The 14925-nt window shown below is 47.0% G+C and overlaps 1 protein-coding gene across 4 annotated transcripts in view; it reads right to left on the bottom strand.

The window, feature by feature from the left end:
• Positions 1-14925, bottom strand: part of LOC115637131 (porphobilinogen deaminase-like) — a 46437-nt gene that overhangs the window by 13622 nt on the left and 17890 nt on the right. For 3 of the 4 annotated variants that reach the window (XM_030538060.1, XM_030538059.1, XM_030538062.1), the window contains 7 exons: positions 14630-14707; positions 13993-14070; positions 12188-12263; positions 10166-10279; positions 9532-9570; positions 8932-9051; positions 8589-8642 (listed from right to left, as the gene is read on the bottom strand). In XM_030538060.1, the coding sequence (XP_030393920.1) occupies positions 8589-8642; positions 8932-9051; positions 9532-9570; positions 10166-10279; positions 12188-12263; positions 13993-14070; positions 14630-14707 (559 nt within the window). Of the gene's footprint in view, positions 1-5104; positions 5511-8588; positions 8643-8931; positions 9052-9531; positions 9571-10165; positions 10280-12187; positions 12264-13992; positions 14071-14629; positions 14708-14925 lie in introns of those variants that run through there. The other variant, XM_030538061.1, reaches the window with a different exon arrangement.

Below are 14925 nucleotides of genomic sequence, written 5' to 3'. Positions count from 1 at the left end.
AGTGGTGGCTAACTCCCTCCCTGATGTGGACAGGGATGCGGTTTCATCCGCCCCAGCCCTCACTGCCCCGGACGACGGACGCGTCATCTCTCTGCTCGAGTGCTCATGGTCACCCCCGAGCTTAAGGCCTTTAGTCTTCTCGGGAGCTGGCATTCCACATCAATGCCCCAAAAAGGAGAGTAGTCCGCCTGGCGTGCCAGGCGTTCCAGCGGCAACTGTGAGGCCGTTGTATCTCGGTGTTTACAGCCAACACAACGGCCATGTGCTTCATGAGTATCCGGGGAGGGACATAGTCTCCCCCCCCCTTTTTTTTGTCAGGAGGCCATCCATTTCCGGGTCTTTTGCATGGCCCATTCGATGGAGCTGGCGACGTCCTTTCTCCCAGGCGTTCGGAACGTCTTAACGCTTTGACTCAGCAGGTCTTTCCGGTCTTACGAGTGATCACTCTGCCCCATGTGAGGCGTTCTGCTCTCCAGAAATTGAGATGTTTCCTCACACAGACCTGTTCGCTCACTGCAAGAGCAGGAAATGCCAGATGTTCTGCCCCTTCCGAGGTCTCTCCTCGGGATCGATCTTGGACGCATTCCTGATGCCGTGGAAAGGCCAATTGCATTATGCCTTCCCACTGTTCCCACTGGTTCGCTAGGTCCCGCTCAAACTCCGCAGGGGCAGAGCGTGCATCATCATGATCGCTCCAGAGTGGCCCAGGCAGCACTGATATACCACGTTGCTCGGCCTGTCAGTAACAGACCTCATCACTCAGGGCAACAACAGGCTTTGTCACTCGGACCTGCAACCTGTTCACCTCACGGTGTGGCTCCTGCATACCTGAGTCGGGGTGACAGGCAGCCTTCCACCTGGTCAACGGACCCGGCCAGGTGGAAGTGTTTCTTCTACAGCTGCAATACGCTCGATCTTGCTCCTGCTGAGGTCTCGATCCCCTCTATTCGGCCTGCCTCTGACCTTCAGCGGCAGGGCCTGACGGTATCATTGCTGAGGATACACTTAGCAGCCATCTCTACCTTCCAGCAGGCTAAGGTGGCCGTTCCGTGTTCTCACGCTCTATGGGTTCGAGGTCCCTCAAGGGCTTGGAGCGCTTGCACCCTCGGGTGCACCGCCCAGCCCCATCCTGGGACCTCAACCTAGTTTTAACCAGACTTATGTCTCCCCCAGTCGAGCCGTTCACGACTGGCCCTCTGCTATACCTGTCTTGCACGACAATTTTCCTCGTAGCTGTTACATCGGCCAGACGGGTCTCCGAGCTCAGAGCTCTTACGGTGGTTCCGCCGTACACTAGGTTTCACAAAGACAAGGTGCAGTTATGACCGCACCCGGCTTTCCTTCCTAAGGGGTTTCGGCCTCTCATGTTACCCACAGCTCAACGCAATGGGCACAACCATTGCACTCCTTGGACATCTGTGGAGTGCTCGCATTTATATTGTGCTGACAGAACCTTTCCCTAAGGAGCCCCGGCTCTGTCGCGGTAGCAGGCCAAAGGAAGGGCTTGCTTGTTTTCCTCTCAGAGGATCTCATCTTGGGTGATGGCGGACATCCCCACGTGTTATGATTTGGCTCATATTTCACCAAGCCACATCACCATGCATTCTACCAGGGCTCAGGCTTCATTTGCCGCCTTGCTGGCTCGTGTACCTACCCACGAGATCTGTCGCGAAGCTCCATTGGTCCTCGGTCCATACCTTTGCTTCGCAGTATGCCCTGGTTCAACAGTCGAGAGGCGCTGTAGCCTCTGACTCAGCAGTTTTCATTCTGCCACATTTCACTCCGACCCCACCGCCTTTGTAAGGCTTGGGATTCACCTAACTGGAATGGATACGAGCAATCACTCGAAGAAGAAAAGACAGTTACTCACCTTTGTAACTGTTGTTCTTCGAGATGTGTTGCTCATATCCATTCCACACCCGCCCTCCTTCCCCACTGTCGGAGTAGCCGGCAAGAAGGAACTGAGGAGCAGGTGGGCCGGCAGAGGTATATATCGAGCACCATGGTGGCGCCACTCTAGGGGGCGACCTGCCGGCCCACTGAGTTGCTAGGGTAAAAGTTTTCCGACGAATGTGCACGCGCGGCGCGTACACCTAACTGGAATGGATATGAGCAACACATCTCGAAGAACAACAGTTACAAAGGTGAGTAACCGTCTTTTCCGTATGGTCTCTCTGGCTTCCAGCATTCCCTCACTGGTATGCCGCCCTCGACTTGAAGGACGTGTACTTTCATATCGCAATCACTCAGCCCCACAGGAAGAACCTCAGGTTCATGGTGAACGCCACCCACTACCAGTTTACAGTCCTCCCATTCTGCCTGGCAGCAGCACCTTGGGTTTTCACCAAGTGCATGGTAGTCATCACTGCGTTTTTACGTAAGCACCAGTTTCAGCTGTTTCTTTACCTTGACTACTGGCTGATGAAGGGCCGCTCTAAGACCCAAGTGGAGGTTCAAGTCAGGTTTATCAGAGCCACCTTCGTCAACCTTGGTCTCCTTTTAAATGAATCAAAGTCTACTCTGTCCTCTGTCCAGAAGACAGAGTTTATAGGTGCTGTATTGGACTCGACCCAGGCCAGGGCATACCTGCCGCAAGCGAGGTTTTAGGCCCTGACCAATATCATTTGAGGGCTCAGAAAGGTTTCCACAACCACAGCAAGAAACTGCCTGAAGATTCTGGGTCACATACCAACTTGTACCTCAGTGGTGCAGTACGCCAGACTCAGGCTTCGACCTCTTCAGACATGGCTGGCCTCAGTGTATCACCCAGCCCGGGACAGCTTGGACAGGATTGTGATCCTGCCTCGCCCGGTTCTTGACTCCCTCCTGTGGTGGCTCGACCCTCAGGAGATATGCTCAGGAGTCCCCTTTGTCACTCACTCCACAGCTGTCTCTGTCACTAGTGATGGATGCATAAGACATGGGCTGGGGAGCACATCTAGGAAACCACAGGACTCAAGGTCTTTGGTTCTCAGATGGATCTGGCATGCTACATCAATTTCAGAGAGCTGAGAGTGGTGCGCATGGCATGGCAGGCCTCCCAGGCACACTTATTGGGACAATATGTATCAATCATGACGGACACCACCACCACAATGTTCTATATCAGCACAAGGGAGTTGTCATAAACAGACGGTTAAGGGTTAATGTCTCTTACCTGTAAAGGGTCAAAAAGCTCAGTGAACCTGGCTGACACCTGACCAGAGGACCAATAGGGGGACAAGATACTTTCAAATCTTGGTGGAGGGAATTCTTTGTTTGTGCTTTTTGCGTTGTTCGCTCTTGGGGCTAAGAGGGACCAGATGTACAACCAGGCTTTCCCAATCTTTCTGAATCAGTCTTTCATGTTTCAAAATTGTAAGTAATAGCCAGGCAAGGCGGATTAGTCTTATGTTTGTTTTCTTAACTTGCAAATGTGTCTTTTTGCTGCAAGGATTTTTACCTCTGTTTGCTGTAACTTTGAATCTAAGGCTGAGGATGGGGGGGTCCCCTCTCGTATATATGAATCTAAGTACCCTGTAAAGCATTTTCCATCCTGATTTTACAGAGAGAATTTTTACCTTCTCTTTAATTAAAAGCTTTTTTTAATAACCTGATTGATTTTTTCTTGTTTTAAAATCCAAGGGACTGAGTTTGAACTCACCAAGGATAGGTGGGAGGAAAGGAGGGGGTGGTGGTTAATTCCTCTTTGTTTTAAGATCCAAGGAGTTTGGATCTGTGCAAGCCTCTCAAGGCAACCCAGGGAGGGGGGAGTCTGGGGGGGGAAAAGGAGGGGGGTGGTTAATTTCTCCTTGTTTTAAGACCCAAGGGGTTTGGGTCTTGGGTTCCCCAGGGAAGGTTTTGGGGGAACAGAAAGCATGCCAGATGCTAACTTCTGGCTGGTGGCAGCATACCAAATTTAAGCTACTAATTAAGCTTAAAAGTGATCATGCAAGTCCCCACTTCTTGAACTCTAAAGTTCAAAGTGGGGAAAAAACCTTGACGGGGCGCATGCTTTTCTCCCCTGTGCCAGGAAGCCCTCATGCTGTGGGACTTGTGTAGAACATTCGATACACCTGCAAGCATTGTACCTCCCCGTGGTACAGAACGAGCTGGTGGACCACCTCAGCAGGTCGTTTCATGGCCACGAGTGGTGCCTTCACCCAGACATCATTATTTCAAATCTCCCAGAGGTGGGGCTTTCCCCAGATAAACCTTGTCATAACCTATTCCCAGATTTGGACCCTAGCATCCAAAATATGGGGGTTAGCATGAAAACCTCCAAGCTTAGTTACCAGCTTGGACCTGGTAAAGCTGCCACCACCCAAAAAATTAGTGTTTTGGGGCACTCTGGCCCCCCCAAAACCCTTCCCTGGGGACCCCAAGACCCAAATTCCTTGAGTCTCACAACAAAGGGGAATAAACCATTTCCCTTCCCTTCTCCCTTCCAGGTGTTCCCTCCCTGGGTTTCTGGAGAGAGACACAGAAGCAAGTTCCGTGAGTCTAAACAGAGGGACGCCACCCTCCCTGTTTCCAGTCCTGGAAACACAAGTACTTCCCTCTTCACCCAGAGGGTATGCAAAGTCAGGCTAGTAAATCTAACACACACAGATTTCCCCCTGACTTCTTCCTCCCACCAATTCCCTGGTGAGCTACAGACTCAATTCCCTGGAGTTCCCCACTAAAGAAAAACTCCAACAGGTCTTAAAAGAAAGCTTTATATAAAAAGAAAGAAAAAATACATAAAAATGGTCTCTCTGTATTAAAGTGACAAATACAGGGTCAATTGCTTAAAAGAAATATGAACAAACAGCCTTATCCACAAAGAATACAATTTAACACATTCCAGCAACTACACACATGTAAATACAAAAAAACAAACCTATGGTCTTCCTATCTTTGTACTTACAACTTGGAAACAGAAGATTAGAAAAGCAGGAGGCAGAAAAATCCTCTCATAGCCGAGAGAGAGTACAGGCAGAAGACCAGAACAAATGACTCAAGACACAAACTTCCCTCCACCCAGATTTGAAAAAGTCTTGTTTCCTGATTGGTCCTCTGGTCAGGTGTTTCAGGTTACTCCTTTCCAGGTGGAAAAGACATTAACCCTTAGCTATCTGTTTATGACAGACCTATTCGCCACATGACAACAGGAAGTGCCAGCAGTTCTGCTCCTTCCAGAACCACAGCCTGGGCTCCAGAGCGGATGCGTTCTTTTTCCACTATGGAGGTTGGCTCCTATACGCCTTTCTGCCCATACTGCTGGTTCACAAGGTGCTCCTCAAGATCCGGAGGAAACAAGCTCAGGTTATATTGATAGCACCAGCATGGCCCCACCAGCGCTAGTACACATCTCCCCTAGCCATGTCTGCGGAAGCCCCGATCATCCTGCTGCTCTTCTCAGACCTTCTGACACAAGATCATGGCGATCTTCAACATCCGAGCCTCAACTTGCTTCACCTCATGGTGTGGAAGGTCCATGCTTGAAGCCAATGGAGCTTTCCTGTTCAGACCAGGTTAGACAAGTCCTCCTTGGCAATAGAAAACCCTCTATGAGAGCCACATACCTTGTCAAGAGATTTTCAGGATGGTCGGCACAACACCATTTGTCCCCAATGCTGGCCCCCATGCCATTTATTCTGGACAACCTCCTCTATCTGAAGCAGCAAGCGCTTTTGTTGTCATCAATTAAGGGTACATCTTTCACCCAGGCAAGGACCACCACTCTTTGTTTGCTAACCCTACTGTCAGCCGGTTTTTAAAAAGGCTTGACAGGCGATATCCTCACGTCCGACAGCCTGACCCTACCTGGGACCTCAACCTGGTCCTTTCTAGGCTAATGGGAACACCCTTTCAGCCCTTGGCAACGTGCTCCCTTCTCTCTCTCTCTCTCTTACAAGGTGGCATTCACCTCACCCAAGAGGGTATGTGAACTCAGGACCCTAACCTCAGCACCCCCTTATACAGTGTACTATAAGGACACGGTGCAGCTCAGACCTCTTCCTGCTTTCCTCCAGAAGACTGTTTCACAGTTTCATAGATTCATAGACTCTAGGACTGGAAGGGACCTCGAGAGGTCATCGAGTCCAGTCCCCTGCCCTCATGGCAGGACCAAATACTGTCTAGACCATCCCTGATAGACATTTATCTAACCTACTCTTAAATATCTCCAGAGATGGAGATTCTACAACCTCCCTAGGCAATTTATTCCAGTGTTTAACTACCCTGACAATTAGGAACTTTTTCCTAATGTCCAACCTAAATCTCCCTTGCTGCAGTTTAAGCCCATTGCTTCTTGTTCTATCCTTAGCGGCTAAGGTGAACAAGTTTTCTCCCTCCTCCTGATGACACCCTTTTAGATACCTGACAACTGCTATCATGTCCCCTCTCAGTCTACTCTTTTCCAAACTAAATAAACCCAATTCTTTCAGCCTTCCTTCATAGGTCATGTTCTCAAGACCTTTAATCATTCTTGTTGCTCTTCTCTGGACCCTCTCCAATTTCTCCACATCTTTCTTGAAATGCGGTGCCCAGAACTGGACACAATACTCCAGTTGAGGCCTAACCAGCGCAGAGTAGAGCGGAAGAATGACTTCTCGTGTCTCGTTTACAACATACCTATTAATGCATCCCAGAATCACGTTTGCTTTTTTTGCAACAGTTATCACACTGTTGACTCATATTTAGCTGGTGGTCCAACATGACCCCTAGATCTCTTTCTGCAATACTCCTTTCTAGACAGTCTCTTCCCATTCTGTATGTGTGAAAGTGATTATTCCTTCCTAAGTGGAGCACTTTGCATTTGTCTTTATTGAACTTCATCCGGTTGACCTCAGACCATTTCTCTAATTTGTCCAGATCATTTTGACCCTGTCCTCCAAAGCAGTTGCAATCCCTCCCAGTTTGGTATCGTCTGCAAACTTAATAAGTGTACTTTCTATGCCAACATCCAAGTCGTTGATGAAGATATTGAACAGACGCAGTCCCAAAACAGACCCCTGCGGAACCCCACTTGTTATACCTTTCCAGCAGGATTGGGAGCCGTTAATAACTACTCTCTGAGTACGGTTATCCAGCCAGTTATGCACCCACCTTACAATAGCCCCATCTAAATTGTATTTGCCTAGTTTATCGATAAGGATATCATGCGAGACCGTATCAAGTGCCTTACTAAAGTCTAGGTATACCACATCCACCGCTTCTCCCTTATCCACAAGACTTGTTATCCTATCAAAGAAAGCTATCAGATTGGTTTGACACGATTTTTTCTTTGCAAATCCATGTTGGCTATTCCCTCTCACCTTACCACCTTCCAAGTGTTTGCAGATGATTCCTTTAATTACTTTCACATCAACCAGGACATGTTTCTCCCATTATTTTACCCTAATCCACATTTCACGGCAGGAACCAGAGAGACTCCACTCTCTGGATGTCCGCAGGGTGCTAGCCTTTTACATCAAGAGAACAAAGCCATCCAGAAAATCAGTTCAGTTATTTGTGGCTCTAGCGGATACAATGAAAGGGCTGCCTGTGTCATCACAACACATTTAGCCATGGATAGCATCCTGTATTCGTGAGTGCTACAATATGACAGAGGTTCCCTCACCCTCAATCACTGTGCATTCCACCGGGGCACAGGCTTAGTCAATAGTGTTCCTGGTGCAGGTCCCCACTAAGGAAATCTGTAGAGCAGCGACGCGGTCCTCTATCCACACTTTCACCCCGCATTATGCAATTAATCAGCAGGCTAGAGATGATGCGGCTCCAATCAGTTGATGACTCTGACCCTGCCTCCTGAACTTGAGAGTCACCTGATTGGAATCGACATGAACAAGCACTCGAAGAAGAAAAAATGGTTACTCACCGTCTTGTAACTGTTGTTCTTCATGTCCGTTCCAATACCCACACTCCTCCTTCTCTGTCGGAATAGCTGGCAAGAAGGAACTGAGGGGGTGGCGGTTCAGTAGGGCTCCATCTTGGGCGCCATGAAAGCGTGATTCCAGGGGGTGCCCAGGCTGACCCTACGGTTGCTGCCAGGGGACAATCTTCCAGCTATCATGCCCGTGTGCATGCACACACCTGACTGGAATGGACATGAACAACACCTCTCGAAGAACAACAGTTATGAGTAGGTGAGTAACTTTTTTCCTGCATGACAGCGCCCTCTATTTAAGTCAGGCTTCCTTTCTGTAGGATAGTGTTTATATTTAGTCTTGGGGAAGTTTTATCTGTTATTTATTAAAGGAATAGGCTTTCTAGCCCCAGAAAAATACTTATCTACAAAGGGGATGAGAATCACCAGTCATAATTATTGAGAGGATAAATTAGAAGATTGCTAAGCCTTCTCCACAAAGTTCTATCATGTTTTCCCTGACACACGGATTTTTCTTTTTCCCCTTAGCTGTGTTATTGCTACTCTTGTGTTGGCATTGGTTCTTTGACTCTACCCTACACAATGTTGTTCTGGTGGATTCAGCATGGAGATAGCAAGGCTATCCTCAGCTGCCAAGTATGCTTGCTGGAACTATTTTCTGGTGGCAGGGAAAAAGTGCATGTTGGAAAAATGCTCAGTGATGAACCCAAATAAAATACATTTAAGTTCTGCTCACCTGGGAGTCTTTCAGCATGGTACTGACTGCTACAGGAACGCTACATCCACCCTCCTGAAACAAAAAGCACAGCAAACAGGTAAAAGTTGATATCAAGGTTCCTATGTGACCCACCACATCATGTCCCTTTGAAAAGCCTGTAGAACACAGAGTCAGCCATGTACAGAAGAATATCCGTACACACGTAATCAGTTATCAGACACTTGAATGTAGTCTGTATTTAGCGGTTGCGGTAACGAAATCTAGCAGGTTTCTGATACCATGGTGTTTAATAATACTACGTAAGCATTTACTACTTCTCCCAGGAAGGAAGTGGACAGAAAAGTGATGGTACCAAACCTACCAAGTGTCTCATAAAGGCTCTCTCGGCAATGCAGCATAGCACCGTTTCCCCATCATGCAAGGCAGATACCATATCCAGTATCTCTTCGTCTCTAGCTCGGACCTCTACTGCTAAGGCACCCTGAAGGAAGAGAAAACACTATCCTCAGTCTTCATGCATCTCTAGTCTGCAGTCTTAGTCCCAAACCACTAAACCTGCATGGCTTAGAGGCATTCCAGTGTAGTGCGCTACACCCTACACACACGCAAATCACACTGCTATAACACATGGCAACAAGATGAAAGCAGAAAGAAAAAGTTTCACATTACTAAACAAGTGAGCTGTAGGATCACAGCTTCAGACTGATTCTTATCAGCGTGTTCTATATAGATGCTGACTCCTACTTTCATTACCATGCTCTTGAAAGGCCACGTCTCAGAAGTAGAATGATCACTTGTAACAGTGATGACGTGCGAGCCTTTAACTAACAACTGCAGTACACTTCCCAAATGCAACATGCCTATAGAACAGCAGCCAGAAAAGGTGGAGAGTTGAAAACACAGTTGAAATGTTTGGCTGTAACACAGCAACTGGCTACTCAGCTGGCTTTTCATAGCATACCTGCCCAACAGCATAAAGACAATCTTCAGGGTTTAGGATCTGGAGAAAAAGCAAAGATTAGTTAACATGTTGCAGTGCTAAATCCAAGATTATGTAAAAAACAATGTTAAATGCTCCAAAGAGCAGCAATTCAGGATGAGACTGAAATTGTTTCCATAAAGGAAGTGCAGTACAATGGTTATAACAAGGAACTGGGAGGTAACAATTCCTGGGTTCTATTCCCAACTCTGGGGATGCTCTTGCCCCTGCCGTGCGCCTCAATTTCCCCATCCATAAAATGGGTATGATGGTACTTATTTCCTTGAAGGTTATAATGTTTTATCAAAATTATCATCAGATGTTTCTAAAGTGCCTGTTCTTGAAGGATTTGGGCACTATAAAGGGCTCTGAATTTTTCAGATGGGCAAACATTATTGACACATGGAAAGAGTTGTGCTGAATGCATCTTTGGAAGGGAAATGCATCTTTGGAAGGGAACCCTCACTCCAATGCAGCCTAATCTCAAGATAATATATATATATGGATTCAGAGCAGCTGTTATGCTCATTCATGATGGGGAAGCTAAGGTTTCTAAAAGGGAATGGGTTAAGGGTCTGTGGAAGTGAATGGAATTTCCCACAGTGCTTCTCCTTACCTGACCAATACGATTCTCCCAGCCCATCCTTCTCAGTCCAGCAGCAGCCAGAATTATGGCACTGAAGTCCTCCTTTTCATCCAGCTTTTTCAAGCGGGTGTTTAAATTTCCTCTCTACATAAAGGGTTAAGTGAGAAGCACAATCTCCAAATTGGGACACTTTGCTTGCAGATCTTAACTCAGCCACTAGAGGCTGCTACTGCTGCAATCACCAAAGGCTGTCACTCCTGCAGCTAATCAGCCTGCTCCCTTCCTCTCTGCTTGGGCCTTTCCTTCCTTATCTCTTGTCACCCAGCAGCAGCAGTTACTCCCTACAGGGGATGGGGAATGCAGTCTCATATACAAGCAGGTCAGGCTTCTGGATCAAACATAATCAACTACAGAGCTTCCTTCTCTGACGCTCTCTACGCTACACAACTCCAGCTACGTCAATAACATAGCTGGAGTTTACATACCTTAGGTTGAGTTACCATGGGGGGTTGACGGGAGAAAATCTCCCATCTACTTACAGCAAAGAGTCCTGTGGCACCTTATAGACTAACAGATGTTTTGAGGCATGAGCTTTCGTGGTGAATACCCACTTAGTCGGATACATGTGATACTTGACACTATCTACTTACCTTACTCTTCTCATCGGGGGTAGAGCACAGGGATCGACTAGAGAGCAATCTGCAGTCGATTTGGCAGGTCTTTACTATACCCGCTAAATCGACCACCAGTGGATCCATCGCAGAGCGTGGATCCCTGCTACAGTGTAGACCTGCCCTGAGAGAGACACCACAGATGTGTCTTCCAAAAAGATCATTTAAATACACTGCCAGGTATGGCTGGGTTAGCTTATACAATGTATGTTACACACTGGGCCACCTACTGTCTGAGCAGTATAACAGAGTGTTCCAAACATGCAGCAAAGCACTACGGAAGAGAGGAAAGGGGAAGATTCCCTCACAGAATGAAAGGAAAGGGGGACCTTTAGTAAGAATGAGAGCTCAAGGGAGGTGAGGCTGGGGAAAGCAGGCCTGCCATCTGCTCCTGGAGCAAGACTGCTGCAGTACACTGCAGAAATACTGCGTAAGTACTGATCACTTGACGAGAAGGAAGCCACCAAGATTTCCCCCAGACCTGAAGAAGCCACCAACAGATTAGGGGGAGTTTGAAGGTGTGTGTGTGGGGGGGAGGAGCAGTGGACTCCCAAGTTGAGAGAGAAGTCACACTAACTTGCTTTTCAAGAACATTTGGGACTCTCTCAGCTTTGCTGTAAAATGGATTTTCCCAAGATTGATGCATATTTGTGCTCCCCTAGGGTTTTGCAGCTTGGGGCAAAAGCATCACCAGGCACTGACACTACACTATGATGTAACAAAATGGGATGAGCAAGGCAGGAGCCAAAGGAGAGTGGACTTCCAAGAACAGCCTGAAAATAGTACCACTTGCCAGAACATGCCAACAAGCCCTTGTAGGGCCCTAGCTGTCTCCAGTCACTTGGATAATTGAGTTGAGGAACTATTCTGGAAAACTTGTTCAGATGGTGGCAGATGGAATTTTGCTGTGAGTTGTGAAGTAATCCATTTGGACACTGGCTCTTTGGGACTGTGGACGTGTCTCATGTAGCACTGGACATGTCAGCGGCTGACTAATAATGATGCAGAATTAAACAATAAGTTAAAGGGACAGACACTGGGACAACAGAGCCTTTCACTGCTGGTCTGAATCCCACCCAAGCCATTAGTGACTGAATTGGAATGAGTTGTGTGTCTTTTGCCAGTTCCTCCTGTGAAGTGTATCTGCCTCCGAGAAGCTAGACTAATATTGGGTCCTTTCTCAGCAGAAAATACAGGGATTGAATGAGCCAGGGAGAGTAAACTCCTCTCTCTCAGTAGTTTAGGAAGACAGCATGAAGTTAGTTTGAACAGAGGACTGGAAGTCAGGAAGCCTGGGTTCTAATCGTAGCGCCGAAGTGCTAGAAACAGCCAACTGTTATTTATTGAGATACCACTCCCGCACCCTGCCATGAAAGGATACAATATCCCTGAATTCCAGATGAGGGAACCGCCTTTTGAGCTGAGCTGCTCGCCGAAGTGAACTGGTTCCAATCACACTTCAGAGGGAAAAAGAAAAAAAAAAACAACCCCTGTGAAACAGATTTAGATTCATTCACTACCTTTAGCTGGGGACAGGTTAGGCGCTTTCAGGGAAACACACACTACCTTTTTAAACTAGTCAGAGACCATTTAGGGATCTATCCATCATTCATATTGGCAGAAGGAAACATGGAGAGATTTAACATGAGGTCTGACTAAATCTAGATATAACAAGACTACCTAGTCTGTAAAACAGTCAATGTGGTAGGTTGTTAGGCCTTTGCAAAGCAGACATTAATCCTTGTTAAGGATCTCTGACTCCTCAGTGGGCCACCATCTACAGAATGTAGCAATCCCCAAGCCCTATTTTCTGTTTTGATAACTGCAATAAACTGCTTTCGAAAGCAGGGATAGCAGTCCTGGATCACGGAACATATGTCTGGGTGTGCAAGGTGAGGTCTGATAAACAGATCCTGGAGAGTGCAGCTGGAGAGCTCTCTGGACAGCACCGTATGCATCTGGACAGCAAGGGGGGCTGCCAGTCTGACCACAGAGAGGACTACTTTCAAGGGATGTATGCTACTCACTTTTCTTTTTATCCCATAAAAAAGATGACAAGTGTAAATCTACATCTGTGTAAATCTAAATCTGTGAAGCAAACAATTTCTTTTGTTTTATTTCTATTTTCTGTGTTTTAATTAAGATCACTGCCATCTGGGTAATTTCTGCACAGACATCCCCAAAGAGAAAGGAACTTAGTAACCTCTAAGGAGAGGGACTGAAAAATAAGTAATTTCTGGAACTTGCCCCCCATCTCAGGGCTTGTACACACTAGTGCTTGTACTAGTATAACTTAAGTCATTCGGGGTGTGAAAAAGCCACCCCACTAAGCGATGCGATGTGGACAGCGCTATGTCAGTGGGAGACACTGTCCTACTGACATAGCTACTGCTGCTTGGGAAGGTGGAGTAATTATGCCGACAGGAGACTATCTGCACTAGCAGCGCTACAGCGATGCAGCTACACCAATAGACCTGCACTGCTGTAGTAATTCTAGAGTAGATTAGTCTTTGGTCTGAGTCAAGAAGCATGGACAGAAAAGTCTGTTCCCACTGAGTTGTGTTACCATCAGAGTGGAGTAGGTGAATGCAACAGGAAAAGCCAATAGACCAAGGAGACGGAGTTGGCTGTGGTGTGGGTCACAAAAACACTGAGCCAAGTTCACCCTGCTTTAAGTCCCTTGACCTCAGTGAAGATCCAACAAAGCTGAACATCCTCTGTGTCAGTCAAGAGAGAGGGGAGGATTTTAGTGTGCAGAGTGCTTTGAAGATATTAAGTGGTAAGAATTCATTCTGGGGGTTGTGGAGGATTTAGAAAATGTCAGATCTCAGGCATGACTGGAGAGATGAGAGGTCAGCTCCTGCTCCTTTATTCAACAGCAGAAATTCTTTCCCATAGTGATAATTATGGTTCCTGGGATTCTTAAGTTTTTATTCCTTTACTGCTAATTCCTACAAATGGTTCATTTTAACTTAAATTAAAAAAAAAAAGATGACAACACCACAACACTGAAAACACCTCTTAATCTGTGCAAAGGGCAAGGGACAGATGAAAGTCTGGATGTTAACTGTATTAATACAGGGAGTTCACCAAGAATAGTGAAGAGCAGGCAGTTTTGGTATTGAGAAGTCTAAGCCTATCCCTTTTCACCACCCCATTTGTTCAACAACTCTCCCATCCACTCACCTCTTTTCAGGAAGGCTGTTGAGAGTTTCTTCATAGTTCTTTGGATGAAAAACGACAGCATCATGAGGGTTTTCCCTTCTACAAAGAAATACAGTGTAGACAAGACATCATTCCGTAGGATGTGGTTCAATGGAAACAGTTCTGCTCATGGTCCTTAGTGGAAGTGCCTCTAACTTCCTTATCCTTACTCCAATACAGGAAGCACTTTCTTTTCCTCTTCCATTTTTCCTTCTAATTAATCTAGAGCTGGTGAAGGTGCTGGTTTGACAATTCTAGACAGTCGGTTCTCTACTCATCTACAGAGCAGGCACAGCACAGGCAGTGGAAGGGCAAACTTCCCATAGGCACCAACCTCTGTTAACATGCTTAATCCTGAGCTGGAGCCCACCCAACCCCTCTTTGAGGAAGAGAGAGGGAGAGTTCAGTCTTCATAGCCCGTGGTATTTGGGCTCCCTCTCCCCTGAGACAGGCAACAAGATGACAAGCACAGTGGCAAGCTGTGCAGTACAGTTACCTACACAAAGGGAAACAGATTGAGACCAACCAAACTCATCACACAAGATGCCAACAGTAAAGAAATGGACCCTTGGGGATTTTAAAACTCCACAAGAAGTCAGGCCTCTCAATGCACACTTACTTGCAGATGGCCCCAATGGTGAAGCCAGGCGGAAGCGAAGTTGGCAGGTCCTTCAAGGAGTGAACAACCAGGTCAACTCTACAAGTCAGAGGAGAGAAAAGTCAGAGCATGGTGTGGGTGAAAGAGCCCATGAGGCACCTCCAAGATGCCTGCACATGATCTGAGAAATAAAAATTCCACACTGGACTCTAGTGTAGAAAGAGGGGCTGGAAATCAAGAATCCTGGGTTCTATTCTCAGTTCTACTAATTCACTGTGCAACTGTAGACAGGTCACTTCATCCCTCTGTGCCTCAAG

The sequence above is a fragment of the Gopherus evgoodei genome, chromosome 19 (genome assembly GCF_007399415.2).
Source record: "Gopherus evgoodei ecotype Sinaloan lineage chromosome 19, rGopEvg1_v1.p, whole genome shotgun sequence".
NCBI lineage: Eukaryota > Metazoa > Chordata > Testudines > Testudinidae > Gopherus > Gopherus evgoodei.
The sequence above is the reverse complement of the archived record's forward strand: the minus strand, read 5'-3'. Positions and strand labels throughout refer to the sequence as shown.